General features: G+C 38.0%; 1 protein-coding gene and 1 pseudogene across 3 annotated transcripts; one reads left to right on the top strand and one right to left on the bottom strand.

The window, feature by feature from the left end:
• Positions 1 to 1,433: 1,433 nt before the first annotated feature.
• On the bottom strand, positions 1,434 to 2,929 carry LOC113692902 (uncharacterized; annotated as a pseudogene).
• Positions 2,930 to 3,298: 369 nt separating this feature from the next.
• Positions 3,299 to 11,197, top strand: LOC113691711 (phospholipid:diacylglycerol acyltransferase 1). 3 transcript variants are annotated; one of them, XM_027209983.2, is made up of 8 exons: positions 4,328 to 4,468; positions 5,562 to 5,648; positions 6,602 to 6,824; positions 7,193 to 7,476; positions 7,868 to 8,192; positions 9,190 to 9,449; positions 9,749 to 10,242; positions 10,839 to 11,197. In XM_027209983.2, exons 3-7 carry the CDS (start codon positions 6,624 to 6,626, stop codon positions 10,230 to 10,232), a joined length of 1,554 nt encoding a protein of 517 aa, XP_027065784.2. In that variant the 5' UTR covers positions 4,328 to 4,468; positions 5,562 to 5,648; positions 6,602 to 6,623; the 3' UTR covers positions 10,233 to 10,242; positions 10,839 to 11,197. The 3 variants fall into 3 exon arrangements, with proteins under 3 accessions (XP_027065783.2, XP_027065784.2, XP_071908917.1); XM_072052816.1 differs by having other exon boundaries at positions 4,333 to 4,468; positions 5,571 to 5,648; XM_027209982.2 differs by lacking the exon at positions 5,562 to 5,648 and having other exon boundaries at positions 3,299 to 4,468.
• The last annotated feature ends 7,179 nt before the right edge of the window (positions 11,198 to 18,376 follow it).

Genomic DNA, 18,376 nt, shown 5'->3' with positions numbered 1-18,376 from the left:
GGACGAGCCGCATCTTAAAATGGCCCCCTTTGGTAAAAAGACCTTTTTTTTAATATATGTATTATTTTTCCTGTATAATCTTTTTGCTTAAGTGGGCTTGGGCTCTTCCTCTTCTCCTTTGCCCTTGTGAGATCCAATTTTTTTCCTCGAGCAACTCAATCTGGGCTGGCAACTTATGGTGTAAAATTGGTCCATTTGTCCCTACGTACTATCTGAAGGACCTCTACCTTGGGTTCATTGGATGATTACAATTTTAGTTGGATCATATTTTTCTTCGTTACGTCTAGTTTCCATAGTGTTAGGAAAATTAATCTTCAATGGGTTTGATAACTAAAGGACTACGGTGCAAAAAAAAAAAAAAAAAGGAAGGATTGCTTGTGTTGTGAATATGGAGAAACTATTGGGCTGCAATGGCTTGAACGCATTTTTGTCAAGCCCATGGAAATAGTAGCTTTAAAATTATGAGGATCTTGCACAAGGACTTTTTTGTCGCATGCATAGACGGCCAAGTGCGAAGTCCGCAGCACTCAGATTCTGTCAGCATTAGCATTATTATGGATGCTGGGAAGGGCAGCCCCCTGTTTCCTTAAACGGACAGTAGAAACATGTCATAGGGTCGTTGTCATTACTTTAAACCAAATGGACGGTAGAACCATCAGATATGTTCCGTTTCGTTAACTCGACGGACAGTAGTAGAAACATGTCATAGCCTCATAGGGAAAAATATTGGAATGGCCTCAGCTGGGCCCCTCCACCTTACATAAGCAATCCATCAGAAATTGACACCCACACATCTCCGTTCCTTTATCCAACAGAGATGGACATGACCTACGCAGCTCTGTTTGTAATCGCTGTTGTAATTTATTAAAGGGTTTTTTTTATTATTATTATAAAATAAGTGCTCGTCACGAGAATACAGTAGTGTGTGTTGATGACATAACCTATTGCGTGATTTCGTACACTGACAATTAATTGTTATACCCTGCATTGATATATTTTTCTTAGAACGAATTGCACGAAATGTCACTAAATTATTTCAAAGTGCCGGTTCTGGTCACTAAACTTTTTTATTAGCGCGAAATGTTACTGAACTAGTAAATCTGTACGGTTTTGGTCACTCCGTGTATTTGTGCCGTCAGGAGAGACGGAAATCAACTTTTTGAGGGGCAAATTCGTCTGCACAGTCTCTTCTGTTGGTTATTTAATATAGTGAGAAAATTTAAATTCTTTTTTTCCAATTTATGATTTGGGTGCAATTCTCCTTGTTTTCCTTACTCTTGATATATTTTAACCATCCAGCTTGAAGATCTTGGCCTTAGTAGCAGCTTTTTTCCTTTTATAGTTGCTGAAAAGGATGTTTGCTCTGATATCCGTATGTTTGAAAGTGAAATGGAATTACTTGAGACAGATTGTCTTGGTGTGAAAATCGAAAGTAGAAAATTGGCCATGGATTTTATACATGAATTTGGTTGGCTTCTCCATAGAAGTCAGTTGAAGTCTAAACTAGGGCACTGAGATCAAAATTCTCATCCATTTGCTTTCACACGATTCAAGTGGATTATACAGTTCTCAGCAGACCATGGTTGGTGTGCTGTCGTGAAGAAACTCCTAGATCTTCTTCTTGATGGTAATATAGGTGCAAGAGAGCAGCCTTTGTTAAGGTCTGCAATGTTTGAGATGGGTCTCCTTCACAGAGCAGTGAGAAGAAATTCCAAGCCTTTGGTGGAGCTACTATTAAGATATGTCCCAGAGAGAATAGCAAATGAACTGAGTTTGGAATACGCTTCTCTGGTTGGTAGTGAAGGAAGCCCGTTGTTTAGACCTGATGCAGTGGGTCCAGCAGGATCTTGAGTCAAACGAAACCTTGACGCTTTTAGCCCGATTTTTGTCCAAAGCCAAGTCCAAAAGCACAATCCCAATTCCGCCAAGAACAAACATGAACCCAGAGGAGAGCCCTTCGATAATATACTGCCCATTGACCCGACCCGGGAGGAAAACAACAGGTCTAACTGATCCGGTGCGAGGATCCTGAGTAGATCCGATGCCCGGAGATTCAACAATGACATCGTAGACGAGCCCTGACACGACGAGGAAGTAGGTGAGGAGGATCAAGGCGTAGATGGTCATGGTGGATGGAAGAGTGAAGGATGGGAGCTTTAGACGTAGACGAGGAGGGCGGAGGAAGGAATAGGGAAGGATTTTGAGGACGTGGAAGAATGGGTCGATGGCGGATGCAATAGGATCCTGCCGGGCTCAAGCACTCACCTATTTGTTTCCCAAATTTTCTCACAAAAGTAAGAAATATTATGGGCGCTACTTGGCAGCGTCAATTAAAGAAATATTACACTGATTGAACTTGGTTTTTATTTAATATTATGCGTGATGTAAAGATGGCAGTTGAAGCATGGAAAAATGCTCGTGACAACAATGATTTTTGACTGTGCAAACGAATTTGCCCTTCAAAAAGTTGATTTCTGTCTCTTCTGACGGCACAAATACACGGAGTGATTAAAACGGTACAGATTTACTAGTTCAGTGATATTTCGCGCTAATAAAAAAGTTTAGTGACCAGAACCGGCACTTTGAAATAGTTTAGTGACATTTTGCGCAATTCGCTCTTTTTCTTAATTAATGTTATGTTTTTCAAAATATGAACATCTAAAGTTTGTGTTACGAACACTCAGTTAGAAGGATGAAAAGATTTGTTACTTCAATCTTTACCGAGTCGAGAGAATCGACGGGAATGGAGACTGGGCCTCGTTCATATTGTATTTTTTTGAATTTTTTATAAAAACAATTACAGTAACGATTTGATATATATGAAATAAAAAAGTGATTGAAAATGTATTCACGAAAAATATAATAATTTTTCTTTGAAAAATGATAATTCAAACGCACCATGAATCATCATCGAATTAGACGAGTACATCACGTATCTCTATGAATTTAAAAGAAGTCACATATGCGACGATACGTTAATGAGAATTAAGATTTAAATCCTTGATCTTCCATCCCACAATTCATATAATCTGGCCAACTTCTACGAGGAAGTTGGTTGGATCATGCGTTTTAGATAAATAATTGTTTGTTGTACGGTTTGGTTGGTACAGATGATGCTCCTCCATTTTAAATGACCACCATGAGCTGATCACAGTGTACCTTCCTTGCACCTCTAGATGGTTCCGAATACAAAACCCAGAAAAAGTCTGAAGGTTGTTCTGGAAAAAGAAAGAAAGAAAACCAAAAGCAAAAGAAATTTCTCCTCATTTTAGCGCCCACCAAAACAAATCTCAATTGTATTTTTGGCCTTTTTGGCTGTTGTTTGTTTGAACTTTCTATTCTAAGTTCAGACGGCGATTCAGAGGACCAGACTTGCAGAGGATCTACGTCACATTCCTTTTTGGCTCGACATGCAATGATTCTACGCTAATTACACATCACTCCTCAACGCTTCCCAAACTCCCAGAAAAACCCCATTTCCACCAAAAGTTAAGGCCCTCCCCCCCCCCTCTGCCATTCATCGCGCCGTCACACTTCAGTTCCCCACCGTCCGGTCTGACGATCTCCAACCACCCCCGTCATTTTCCACCCATTCAACGGTACCCCCATTTCTCCACGTCATCCACTGGACACCACACGCATCCCTCCATTTCCCTCGAATTTCTTTCTCCCTTCTTCTTCTTCTTCTTCTTCTTCCTTATTCGATCCCGAAAAATCTTCATTTTCCGATCTTTCACCGGAAAGATCTTCTTCTTCTTCCCTACTACTGATTAAAAGTGCGGTTTTGGGTTGACTCCAATGTGGAGCATGGACCCAATCATTGGAGTTGGGGTTTTAGATTTATCTAACGTGATGGTCAGGCATTTAATGAACTAATCATTCTTTTGGTGTATACATACAAAAACATGTATGTATAGACTAGGTTTAGTTGCAGCAATTGTATACGTATATAGGCACATGCATCGATGATTAGGCGTAGAAAGGCGGGTGCGGAACCCAAAAAACCTCTGACTTCATCACCGCTGCAATCAGAATCCGACGAAAATAAGGATCAAAAGAAAAACTTTGAAGCTGAAAATGGAAAGTTAAATGTAAATGAGAACGAGAATGAGAATTCCAAGAATTTGAATTGGAAATCGAGTACGAAGTCGAGGGGGAGATCGTGGAATTGTTTGGATAGTTGTTGTTGGTTTGTAGGTTATATATGCTCGATATGGTGGTTTTTGTTGTTCTCTTACAATGCAATGCCGGCGTCTTTCCCGCAGTACGTGACGGAGGCAATCACAGGGCCGTTGCCAGACCCGCCGGGAGTGAAACTGGCGAAGGAAGGGTTGAAGGCAAAGCATCCGGTGGTTTTTGTGCCCGGGATAGTGACTGGAGGGCTAGAGTTGTGGGAAGGGCATCATTGTGCTGAAGGGCTGTTTAGAAAGAGGCTCTGGGGTGGTACATTTGGCGAAATCTATAAAAGGTAGCGTTGCTTCCCAGTGTATATTGGGTGTTTTCTGTTTTGTATTATTTTGATGTTGAACTGGGGGTTGTTAGATTAATCCAGGAACCTGATTTTCATGTTTAATTGGGCAACTGTAATTGTTGAAATTGTTAAGAGCTGCTTTAATTAATTTTGGTGTGAAGAAAAAGTGGACGGTACTGAATGAATCATAGAATTGATGGAGTGCAACATGTGTTATCAGTTGACATGCTGAGGGATTATTCTTTTTTTTTTCCCCTCCTTATGAGAAATGGTATGCTGAGGTTACTGGGAACTTGAAAGCTCAAGTTTTATACTCCAAACTGCAAAAGAACTTGCTTGTAGATCTCTTCTTCTTCTTCTTCTTCTTCTCTCTCTCTCTCTCATTTCTTCTCCTTTGTCACTTGTTTTCATTGAATTACTTTGTCCGTTTCTTTGTGAAGGCCGCGTACTTTCATTGAACTAATCATGGGGACTAGGTGTTCTCTAGACAGGGGAATCTAGTTTTTTTTTTTTTTTTATAAATTTTATTTTATTAGGTGAGCCTTTGGGCAATAGTCTAGATGTTTCCCCTCCCCCTTTCCTTAAGCCCACATCGATTGTGAGTGGTGTGTGTGTGTTCTACTTAAGGTCCTCGGTGTGGCCTGAAAGTCAGCATGCCTTTTGGATTGGGCCGTGGATTCCCCTTAGGTAGTGTGTGCGTGTGTTATTTACGGTTGCTGAAGGATAAATTTTATTTAATTATAGGCGACAGGGCAATCTAGTTACTTTTCACTGAATTTGTAATTAGGTATAACTCATAAACTTGGAGATCTTGTGCAAAATTGGACGATTTCAAGTGATGGTCGGCTATGTTGTAACAACTTCATATTGTAGATTTCTCAGAAAGGAAAGAGAAATTTTCAATGAAAACTCAAGTTTTGCTTCATGTGGGTAGTCTAAATTCTATGTAGTTTTGATTTGTTAATTAGTTTGTACCAAAGCTTGACGTAATAGGAAGTTTTGATATGGTAAATACTGATGGGGGAAAAATGGACTCAAATACGAAAGATTAATATGAGATGTCATCTTTACCTGTGGATCATTTGTTTAGCTGATTCAGGGACATATCTGATCATTAAGACAGAGGATGACGACACCAGTTAGTGGTTACTGGGGCAAGGTGACTATTGCTTTTAAGGTACAGAAGTCTTAAATTGCATAAATTTATATCCTTACACCATTTAGTGGCAAAGATTGCTGAAATGTTGCTCCTGTGGCTCTTAAGAAGTGTTGGATGTTAAATGAAAATTTAAGGATCTGAAATATAGGATAAGAAAAAAAAAAAAAAAAAAAAAAAGATCTCAGGTGAACAAGATTTAGAAAAGAAGTTGTATACCAGCATATGATTGATGTAATTGGATCACAGCATCTTATAACGCAATGCTAGGGGATACCAGTTTTTGGTGATTTACCAGTATGTTAATATTGTTTATTGCAAGAGATTAAGCTCGGAAGAAGTTGTAGTAGTAGTGTAATTTAGGTTCAATTGGTTATTTATGCTCAGACTGTAGCTTTGTCTTGCTAACTTTTGCCCCTTTAGGTAGATTATAGTGTGCTTATTACTTCGATCAAAAGCAAAAGGCAGTGTCTTGCAAAAGAATACCGCATAGAAAAAGGACTAACAAAATTATAAGACATTCTTGAGAGCATCACTGGCTAGATACAGTGGTTTCTCTTAGATTGTGTTGCATTTTAAAGCTGGAAGTGGATACATGCAAGCAGGATTTTGTAGTAAGTACATTTAACCACACAATTCTGCTCATTTATTGCATATTTCTGTGATTGTACATCCAAAATGATCAATTAAAGTTTGTGGAAAAAGTTTTATGGTTTAGTCAAGAGACAATATCTTTTCCCTGCACGGTAGATTTTTAACGCATAGTTTCATAGTAAAATGCTGGAGCACTACCTTTCATGCTCTCCCATCATGTGGGAAATCCAATTTAATAGGTTACTGTAGATGCCGTTGTGAATATCTTCCTTTCTGGTCGAATGGTGTTCCTTTTGTTCTCTCAATGTCTCTTTAGTTATTTTTCTTTGTAATCTAAGTTCTTTGTCTTGGTTCCTTGAGTTTATCTGCTCTTCGTGCAGACCTTTGTGTTGGGCTGAGCACATGTCACTGGATAATGAAACTGGTTTGGATCCTCCTGGTATAAGGATCAGACCTGTATCTGGACTTGTGGCAGCTGATTACTTTGCACCAGGTTATTTTGTATGGGCTGTTTTGATAGCTAATTTGGCGCGCATCGGATATGAAGAGAAAAACATGTACATGGCTGCTTATGATTGGAGGATATCGTTCCAGAATACTGAGGTATTGAATTTTCATAAGAACTCACTTCATAGATCTTTTCCCCTCTCTCACATGACATGCTTGACTGCTTTCATTTGTTATGAGTTTTGTGCACTGAATACATTAGGCTGAAAATTGGAATTTGACAGCTCTTAACCTTAATAATTTCTCAGAGACGATAGGAAGTGTCTTATTGGATGAAATACTTTTGAACTCCATCCATGCATGAGAAACACTCGAGAAAATTTTCTCCTATTGCATCTTTGATGATTTTCTGAGGATGTTGATGGATGTAGAAATGGTCTCTTCTGCCTTAGAAGTTTGCCTAACCTTGCCTTTTTTCTGATCTTACTCTTAACAATTTAGATGAATGCTTTACAAATGATCAGGTTAGAGACCAAACTTTGAGCACTATAAAGAGTAACATAGAACTGATGGTAGCTACAAGTGGTGGAAAAAAGGTGGTGGTAATTCCTCATTCAATGGGTGTTTTGTACTTCCTGCATTTTATGAAATGGGTTGAGGCTCCAGCTCCCATGGGTGGCGGAGGTGGCTCAGACTGGTGTGCTGAGCATATCAAGGCTGTAATGAATATTGGTGGACCATTTCTGGGTGTCCCAAAATCAGTTGCTGGGTTACTTTCTGCAGAAGCCAGAGATATAGCCGTGGCCAGGTTTTTCTCGTAACTTATGATAAGTTGGTTCTAGGTCCCTCTTACCTTGATCTCTCTCTCTCCCTCTCCCTCTCCCTCTCTCTTTCCCCCTCCCTCCCTCCCTCCCTTCCGCAATATTTACCTTCATATAGTGCTTCTGTGTCAAGTTCTTGTTTTCACTGTCCTTTGGTGCAATACCTTGAAAACTATGCACCAAGTAAAATAGAGTTGAAAGCGTAAATTTTGTTTTTTGTCAACATAAGCTTGTTAACTTTCTTTCTTATCATGTAATGTAGAACTCTGCCATGTTCGTTGATAATCCAAAGCTACTAGGAATTTATTCTGGCAATCAAAATTATTCTCTATAGCTGTACCTTGTATCTTTTGCTAAGCAGATTTTATCTTCATACAGGGGTATGGCACCAGGTTTTCTGGATATGGATGTATTTGGTCTTCAAACTTTGCAACATGTCATGCGAATGACTCGTACCTGGGATTCAACCATGTCAATGATTCCAAAGGGTGGGGACACTATTTGGGGTGGCCTTGACTGGTCTCCAGAAGAAGGGTATGAGTGTAGCCCAAAGAAACAGAACAACAACAATAGTGAAACAGGAGGCCAAAATGGGTTTGGGAATCTGGGTAATGCAACTCAGGTTCATTACGGAAGAATGATTTCATTTGGGAAGGGTGTAGCTGAGTTACATTCATCAAAGCTTGAAAGAGTTGATTTTAGGGTAATATTTGACCTTGTTTTTCTTTATGATATATAGGCCATTTAATTAAATTGGAAACATACCCGTCTGAACCTCCCACCAGTAATCTTTCCAAAATCCTGTACAAATGGCTCATTCTTTTAAGTAGATTGGTAGTGGTGCCAACTTTTATTTATCGAATAATTATGTCCCCTAAAAAACAATTTTGTCTTCATTATGTGGTTGATCCATATGTAATAGAACCATTTATATCTATGCTTGTTTTTGTTCCCTGGAAATTGGTTAGCATAGGGGTTATGTTCTTTTTTTGCAAGTTTTCTTTGGAAAGATTGATTTTTTCTTGACAAGTAGTGATGGAAACAACATCACCTATTAGTCAATTGTGCAACCTTTCCAAGGTTTTTGATAACTTCATTGTGGTGTGTGCCAATCTAATTGACTTGTAGTTAGGTATCTTGTAGTTATCAGGTGGCCATCGTGAATAGTGTAAAAACTTGGATCAAAATCAACCAGCTCGTTCCCTTCCCCCCCCCCCCCCCCCCTTTCTTTTAAAAATTTTATTCAACTGTCACTTTGATTTCTACCAAATGCATGCTTGGAAATTCATGTGATGAATGCTCCTATTATGCAGCCTTCTGAAACTTCTGAGTACAATTTATTGTGCGAATGATGAGTAATTAGGATTCAGATACAGCACTTTAAGGTGGCAGTTATATTTTCTTGTATGCGATGCATAATACCTAGAATATTGAATATGAATCCAGTTGCAGCAATAATCAGTATCACTATTTCTTATTAGAATCTAAATGTTGTTGATGCAAATGCAAAGTGGAAGAGAGGGACATGCCACTGTGCTACAATTTGTGGCTGATGCATGATGTTGCAGAAGATTGGATTCTGGCTCATTCAATTAATTAACAGAATCTTTTTCTGATTTTCTGTCATGTCATTTCTGTCTATATCAAATTCAAAATGCATGTTTTTTTTTCAGCTTACCTTCTTTCTTATTGACCTTTAGGGTGCTATGAAGGGCAATCACCTTGCAAATACAACCTGTCACGATGTATGGAATGAATACCATGATATGGGTGTTGAGGGTGTCAAAGCTGTTGCAGATTTTAAGGTTTACACAGCAGGATCAGTTTTGGATTTACTTCACTTTGTGGCACCAAAGATGATGAAACGAGGTGGTGCACATTTTTCATATGGAATCGCTGATGATCTGGATGATGAAAAATATGAACACTACAAATATTGGTCAAATCCTTTGGAAACAAAGTGAGGTTCTTTCTTGGAGTTTAAACCTAAGTTTATCAATAATCTTCCCTTCTTCTGATTAAATTTTGGGTGAGAAGTGCTTCCTTCTCACCACATAAATACGCCTTTTTATGCATATATTTACAATGAGTTTCTAAAATTACTTTGTGTTATTTTTTCCAAGCATCCAATTGTTCATCTGTTGGGAGTTGGCATTATAAATGAGAATGGAAATGTTCCTTTATCATCTCTGCACAAATTGCATGATCAAGAGGAAGCCTTTTTGACAGCACAAAGTTCTTTATATGTTGCTTTTGCAGATTACCAAATGCCCCAGACATGGAAATTTTGTCAATGTATGGAGTTGGCATCCCCACGGAAAGAGCATATGTTTACGAGTTTAGTCCTACCCCTGAGTGCTTTACCCCTTTCCGGATCGATACCTCAGCTGAAGCTGGATATGAAGGTACTTGTTTAAAAGGGGGAGTATTTTCTGTTGATGGAGATGAAACAGTTCCTACACTTAGCGCAGGTTTCATGTCTGCAAAAGGTTGGCGCGGAAAGACTCGGTTTAATCCTTCTGGCATCCGTACCTACATAAGGGAGTATAATCACGCGCCTCCAGCTAATCTTCTAGAGGGAAGGGGTACACAAAGTGGTGCTCATGTTGATATAATGGGAAATTTTGCACTGATTGAAGATATTCTCAGGGTAGCAGCTGGTGCTACTGGTCAAGACCTTGGCGGAGATAGAGTGTACTCTGATATTTTCAAATGGTCTGAGAGGATTAATTTAAAACTCTAGATTTTAGAGTGTAAGTTTTTTATGCACGTTACTCTACTTTCTTTGAACAATTTGAATTGTGTGTATTTCGACTGTGCATCGCTTAAGTTGGGTAGTATTGGTTTCTATGCCGCCAACAGCAGCGGCTCTTCTACCCTGGAATGGATAGAACAACTTCCTCGAGAGTGAAATATGTTGAATACTCGAGTCTTGAGAAACTCAAGCTAAAGTACTTGATGTGGTTTCACTGTCATTGGTATGTGAGGTTGCAGGAAGAAAAACGAAGAACAAAAATTTAATGTATTAGTCTTTTGATATGACCAGCTAGGTCGTCTGGTTTTATGGCAAATTGGGTCATATGTTTTAGGGAATCTGAAATGTTTAAAGCTTGAAAGTAATTGCTGCACTGTTGTTTTGTTATATCATCTCATCTCAACCATTGAACTCTAATAGTGGTTGGTAGGGATGCATTTTCTTGTAAAATGTACTTTCTGTTCCGCTGCTCATTTTGTTGTTTCCATTTGATTTTCTTCCTTCATTGTCAGCTATAGTTATCTGCCTTTCTTCTTGTCTTTGTGAATTGTGATGGATGAGACACGCACTAATTATTGGTTGTTGTTGATGCAGGTTCCAGTGCGGAGGCTGAGTCACTAAAGGGGCAGTTGTGCCTGCACAGGAGCATTACAATTAGGTTGAAGAGGAAATATAATCCATCTGTCATCGGAAGCTGGATGCTGTTCCTCTCAAAATGAAGTTGTGCAGGCTAAGCTAATCTGTAGCGTATATTTGTACGCTAGCATAATGAATGGGAAACATGGATTCTGGTTTGCATAACAGCGGCCTATATCCATGGCCCCAGAAATTTTGACCTTTTCTTTGGGGGTTGGTTATTGTTCTTGCGTAATTAACACTAATCTCTGCAAAAGTTAGAGCGTCTTCTGTTACAAATTTTGGCAGTCGTAACCATCATTTTGATTTTGTCATAACTTTTCGTAGCATTTGTTGTTAGGATGTTAGAATTGCATGGTGCACTATTTTCCTGATCCTGTCGAAGTCCTGATTATCTATCTGGTCTTTGCGGAACGCTGATTTGATTCCCCATGCTCCAAATGTTTTGGTTGAAAGTAATAAGTGTAGAAAGGTGATGGCAGTGCGGTGCAAGCAATAATCTCTTTTCGGAGAAGAGAAGCACTAAAAATTAATAATAATAAATGTCATTTACGTTGTCAAGATGTTGTGGCTGAGCTCGTGTCACCCGTGTGTGTGGGTGTGCTGCGTAACAAAATCTCGTAAGATTACGTTCGGACCTAACAGACTGCAATTGGGCAAAATATAAATATAGGGAAAGCACGTGTGAGATCTTTCACATCGGTCGGATTACCTTTGAGGATACTCTAGTCTTAGCAATGACAGCAAAAACATTTTTTTGAGGTCAACCTTTGATTACTGAAGAGGTGAATCCTCTGGATTACTGAACCCAACAGAGAAGGGATCCACCTATTAATAAATCTGCACAAAGAGCACAAGGCTTTGTCCTCCGGTCCCACTTCTTCGATGATCAAGTCAATTCGGATACTCAATTGCAAATTAAAAACAAGGATCTTTTAAGTATCTTATATAAGTGAGAGTGAGAGTGAGAGTGAGAGTAGGTACCTTTCCTACGGATGGGTGGAAGAGTATTTACAGGAAATAATAATACGGTGGGGAAGAGTGACAGGTCCCATCTTCCATGGATCTTAGGCTGACACTGTCAGGTTGAGACTTGATGGAAGGGACATAACACTAACCATTTCACTGTCACGTCATTTCATCATCGTGCACAAGTCAGCTTTCTCGATGATACGTCACATGTCAAATAGGAGGTATGGGATCACCCCTAGAGAGAGCTGACTCCTGAAGAGGTGAATCCTCTGGATTACTGAACCCAACAGAGAAGGGATCCACCTATTAATAAATCTGCACAAAGAGCACAAGGCTTTGTCCTCCGGTCCCACTTCTTCGATGATCAAGTCAATTCGGATACTCAATTGCAAATTAAAAACAAGGATCTTTTAAGTATCTTATATAAGTGAGAGTGAGAGTGAGAGTGAGAGTAGGTACCTTTCCTACGGATGGGTGGAAGAGTATTTACAGGAAATAATAATACGGTGGGGAAGAGTGACAGGTCCCATCTTCCATGGATCTTAGGCTGACACTGTCAGGTTGAGACTTGATGGAAGGGACATAACACTAACCATTTCACTGTCACGTCATTTCATCATCGTGCACAAGTCAGCTTTCTCGATGATACGTCACATGTCAAATAGGAGGTATGGGATCACCCCTAGAGAGAGCTGACTCCTGAAGAGGTGAATCCTCTGGATTACTGAACCCAACAGAGAAGGGATCCACCTATTAATAAATCTGCACAAAGAGCACAAGGCTTTGTCCTCCGGTCCCACTTCTTCGATGATCAAGTCAATTCGGATACTCAATTGCAAATTAAAAACAAGGATCTTTTAAGTATCTTATATAAGTGAGAGTGAGAGTAAGAGTGAGAGTAGGTACCTTTCCTACGGATGGGTGGAAGAGTATTTACAGGAAATAATAATACGGTGGGGAAGAGTGACAGGTCCCATCTTCCATGGATCTTAGGCTGACACTGTCAGGTTGAGACTTGATGGAAGGGACATAACACTAACCATTTCACTGTCACGTCATTTCATCATCGTGCACAAGTCAGCTTTCTCGATGATACGTCACATGTCAAATAGGAGGTATGGGATCACCCCTAGAGAGAGAGAGAGAGAGAGAGAGAGAGAGAGTGGGACTCGTTCATGAGAAAGAGGCAACGAATCGAGGTAGCAAGAAACTCGCGGAGATCACCTCATCCGATCATGAAAATCAGGGGGGTCGAGGTGGACGCCCTCAATTACCTTTAAGATCCCTTAACCCAACCCAGATGGAGGTCAGGTCTTAGCTACGTAAGCACGTATTTTCTGTCAGGTGTCAGTCAAGAAACAGTAACTAGGCAAGGCCGGGAAGTCAAGGCGATGGCCTGTGCCGCACACAACCCAAATAAAATGCAGCCGGATGATCGTCTTCCTGTGCCCTGTGACCGCAACGTCTAATTACTACATTTACAAGAAGACGTAGCGGATGGAACATCAGAGTCTTGAAAGCAAATGATTGACGCGTGACGACGGGTCAATCATCTAACCCCTTCCCCCTCAGCTGTCATTATTCACATCTGCTATGTTGGCCGTCCTCCAACAATTCGATTCAGTCAATTCTCCTTGCCTGTCTGTCGATCAAACAAAGTTTTGGGACCCGAAACCAAAAATGTAAAACAAATCTTTATGGAGCCCTTTATTCATTCTTTTTCCCCCCTTCCACGTCGAATGATATACTTTTTCCATTTGTTCGAAAGCAATCTACTATTCCATTATTCTCTTCAAAAGCTTTGCAGAGGGAAATTGCTAAACATTACACCATTTTCTGGCACCTTTCATAAGTTTGCTTAGAATTTTTGTTTGCACAGCGGCACCGGCACCTCTTTTTTTTTTTAGTAATTGGTGTGAAATAGCTCCAACTTATATGTCGAAAACATGTTTTATTAATAAGAAAAAAAATAACGTTATTCAAGACCAAGTTCGAACTCAAACTTGCTCTATTATCTCATTCAAACGCCTTCTAATTTTGACAAGTCAATCTGGAGCGGCCATTCAAGTTATATCCAATCAAACTCAAGCTTGGATATGCAAAATATTTGGCCTGAGGCTGAGGCTCATCTTGTTGCAAACCTGAAAGTATTGAAGTGAAAGGCACGCCTTTTAAATCTTTCCACGGTATTCTTTTCCCCCACAGGAAACCCTATTGAAAACCCAACAATTATATTAGTTTCCTGTATGAGAACGACAATATCATCTTTTGGATCACCAATGGCAATTGTACATGCCACCCACACTCCAGGTCCCAAGCCCAACCATAAAAGTGTCCTTTTCATTTAGGAATGCAAAAGTCCGACGATGCCGATTGATGCCTCGTCTCCTGGCTAGACTTCTTCTTTTTATAAAGACAAACAGACGAAAGGAAACATGTTTGGGATAACGTTGTACCGTATTTTTAGGATTCGCCAAAAGAAAAAAAAAAATCCCACCCACCTTCGAGTTACTGAACTGCTCTATCAAACCGGATATCAAATGTTGTCCGCTTAGATTCCCTTTCGTCCTTGTGGTGCCCTATTATAACACAGTGGCCCCTTTCTGCATTTTGTTTTTTTTCCCATCTTAGATTCTTTTTTTTTTTTTTTTAACCTTCCAAGTCCTCCTCCTGCCCTTTTCATCTCCAAACTGTGAGTCCTTTTTTTTTTTTTCCTCTCTCTCTCTCTCTAAGGGTACTTTTTTTTTTTTTTTTTTTTGTCGCCACTTAGCACATTGAATCACATGGGAGGAAAAGTGAAAAATTTGTACCCATATTGTTGTTGTACTTTTTACATAATATGATCTACTCTTGTAAAATTTTGTTGTGCATATAGATTTTATTCTTATATATATAGATATATGTATATGTATAAACTCAATACATAAATGCGACAATAAGCGTCGATCAAGTTAGGGATGAAAATCCAACCACCACATCACACTATATCTAATTCAATCGTACCTGTCCTAATTCCGGATTTAATATCATTAATTGCTGCTGATGATATCCTTAAATAAATGAATCCCAATTCTGACACCAACATCCTCGAGTCCTTCCAAGTTCTTTGCTGATGAACAGCGAGGCCAGTGAAATCCAATATGGTGGTGTCTGAGGAATCAATAATAATATGCTTTTATCATTTTGTGTCAATTCTTGCCTCTCTTTTTTTTTTTTAATTCTCCTTGAACAAATTAATCGGTGGTTTGTGTAATTTTTGCATGTTTGTTTTTTCAATTGATCACTCTTTCTACAATTACTTCAAGAAAAGACTATGACCCTAGTAGTATTCAAGTATATGGTCGTAGTGTTGAGCTCCTATGGTCGTGGGGAAAAAAGAGAGAGTTTATAATCGAGAAATCAATCTGACGTCTACAAATTCATTATTGTTTGAAGAAAAGAATGTCAACCCATTTTTTTTTATTAAAAGAAAAAAAAAAAGAATGTCAACCCAAAATATCAGTCGGAGAAAGTGCCTTTCAAAGCTTTAATTAAATGAAGCTATTAGAGGCTAATTAAACCATGGGAAGATGACTCGTGGCACCCCTACTCTAAGCAGGCAGATTAATGTAGGAGAATTTTCTATTAAGTGCTTTATTGACTAAATTGTGCACTTGTCCAAACTTCTTTAAAGTCCTCTCTCTAGCCCGGATTTCCATTTGAGAGTCTTGGAAGTCATCAATACCTATCAACTTCACATGTTTTCATTGATAACGAATGATGATACTACTGTCTCATATTCATAACATATTGTGGCATTGTTGTGGGGGGGTTAATTTAAAGGCAATTGTTCAGATTAAATGTACATTAATTTTCTCTTCACCCCCCTGAAAAGTTACTTTTTGAGCAGAAAGTTAACGGAATGTTGTGGTCTTGAGCTAAAAATCACCCTTTCTCTGGGAACTATATAGTTAAAATGGCACATACAAGTTGATTCCCATTCCTAACATAGCAAGAAATTACCTCAGCCCTGATGTGCAATATTTGTTACACCATGACTGACTTTTGCATCAACTTGTTCTTTTTTGTTGCACCAACATACTTGGTTCTTTTTTAACTTTTACATCAAGTTAAAGAGAAATACTACTGCAGTTTTTTAAGTGTCTATACTGTCAACTTGTTAGGGGCTGTTTGTTTCACAAATTGGAATCGGAATTGGAAATGGAATCATGGACTCTGGTTTTGGAATTAAACTTTTCATTCCAATATCTAGCTTGGTTCACACATTGGAATTAACATCATTCCAATTCCTGATACTTGGTTTGATGAGTGTTTCGGAATTAAATGTAATTAAATTTCAAATTTACCCATAATATAACAATTCTTATAAAATAAAAGAATTACACATACGACAAATTAACATCTCCATAATTGTAACTACAATAGTTATTAACTTTTTGATAAAACATAAGAAAATCATAAATTTTAAAAAAATTAATACCAAAAAAAAATGTAGTGGCTACATTAACAAGGAGTAAATTCCCAAAAAGAGAGAGTTTTTAAACTAACTTCCCAAAGGGTAGCGATTTTTGAGTCTCTTCCCAAAGGGTGAAAAATGCATCCAAGGAATGCGTTCTTCCAAATCAAAACGCAACTTTCAAATAGGTTATTTTAATTTTCATAAATTTGTTTAAATATGAAAAATTGGTTAAATAGCACATAACATACCAACTCTTTATGGGAAACTGACAGGTTTTGTAATATGTTTTGTACCAATTCTTTATGGGAAACATACCAACTCTTTATAGGAAAAATTGGTTAAATATCAGCCAAAGGAAAACTAGTATATTTTATATTTATAAATTAAATATGTGAAAGTAAAAAAAAAAAAAAATAGGGCATAAGATACCAGCTCTTTATGGGAGACTGACAGGTTTTATAGTATGTTTTGTGCCAACTCTTTATGGGAAACACACCAACTCTTTATAGGAAAAACTTATTAAATAGTGACCAAAGGAATACTAGTGTGTTTTGTATTTAACATAAATTAAATATGTGAAAGTTAAAAAAAAAAAAGAAATAATTCATAAGATATCAGCTCTTTATGGGAAACTCACAAGTTTTGTATTTAATGCCCATAACTATGAAACTGAAAGGTATTCAGACAAACAATTTTACAAATAGGTACAAGGCAACCAGAAACCTACCCAAACTATACTAGTATTCACGGATCAAATAACCAAAATATCAAGAATCGATTGACCCTTTGTTTTTGAGCTTCCATTGAATACGTAATTCAAGAAAACACAGTGAGTAGAGTGAGTGGAATAAAAGTGAGAAGGTGATGGGTCCAGAGCATAGCATTTTTGTCCAGTTAGTGTTATCGTGTCAGATTCCCTTCTTTTCTTTTTTATTTTTAGCTAACCAGTGAGTAGCCTGAAAAAACAGAAAAGAAGGAAGAGAAAAGCTTGCATACGGAGAAGAAAATTGCAGAGGCAACGGAGAAGAAAATTGCAGAGGCAACGGAGAAGAAATTTTGGATAAGAGATGAAGAAGAAGACAGAGGAAATCTAATGAAGAAGAAAAACAGAGGGTGGTGCGTGTGATAGAGAGAAAGAGATGGTAGACCCGTCATAAATATTGTTTGAGTGAATCAGTTGAGGGTTTTGTCCAAAACCTCCCAATTTGCTTGAGAATGAAGGAAGTCCGAATTTTTAAAAATGATTCCAAAATTTGCAGTCCAATAGACTTAACCCAAGCAACAAATAAAGGGTTCATTCCTTTTTGTGATTTCCAAACCCTTTAACCAAGCAGCCCCTTAATATTCTTTTGCAAAGATTACGTGAAAGCAACATATGATTATGAACAAAATTAACTGGCGGCCACATAATAGGTAGAGGCAACTTTTCTCGCATCTATTAACCTTTAAAATTTTTTTGCCTCCATTTATTTCACTCGTATCTTACCATGTGCTTATCAAGCCAAGTGCATGTTTAATCTGACATTAGTACAATGATATAAATCAACTCCTTCTGGACAATTCTAGTAATAAAATTTGCATCTATATACATATATAATACCATATGCCTTAATTACCTCATTTGACACAGAATTAATCTTCAATGTCTTAACTCTTAACCAATGTGATATCGCGCATACTAAATGAAATAATATTCAATGATAACGTACAAGTATAGGTGGCAAACAAATCTATTTAATTAAATTTATCCATACCCGTCCATAAATAGATGGATATGAATATTTTAAATTTTTGCATATGGATATTGGATAACCATTATTATTGTTCACTTATTAAATAGTATGTAATTTTGCGATATAGAGTATGGATGAAAAAAATTGGTAAGTACACTTATTAAATAGTATAAGTAAACATTTAAAATTAATGATGCGGTGCAAAAAGTGATATAAATTGATAACTTAATTTGTAAAAATAAATTTAAATGAATTTATAAAAAATTAAAATAAATGGATAATTAAATTATCCAATTTATTTTTTGACTTATTCATTTATATCCATCTAATTA

This window comes from Coffea arabica, chromosome 6c (assembly GCF_036785885.1).
Source record: "Coffea arabica cultivar ET-39 chromosome 6c, Coffea Arabica ET-39 HiFi, whole genome shotgun sequence".
In the NCBI taxonomy this organism is placed as follows: domain Eukaryota; kingdom Viridiplantae; phylum Streptophyta; class Magnoliopsida; order Gentianales; family Rubiaceae; genus Coffea; species Coffea arabica.
Note: the sequence above shows the minus strand (reverse complement) of the source record. Positions and strands in the feature narration are given on the sequence as shown.

What these genes read in the sequence shown, in the direction of transcription:
- LOC113691711 (XM_027209982.2), top strand. Translation starts at nt 3,966, where the DNA reads ATGATTAGGCGTAGAAAGGCGGGTGCGGAACCCAAAAAACCTCTGACT. An exon ending in TATCGTTCCAGAATACTGAG is followed by an intron (nt 6,825 to 7,192) that starts GTATTGAATTTT and finishes ACAAATGATCAG; the next exon opens with GTTAGAGACCAAACTTTGAG. An exon ending in TTGAAAGAGTTGATTTTAGG is followed by an intron (nt 8,193 to 9,189) that starts GTAATATTTGAC and finishes ATTGACCTTTAG; the next exon opens with GGTGCTATGAAGGGCAATCA.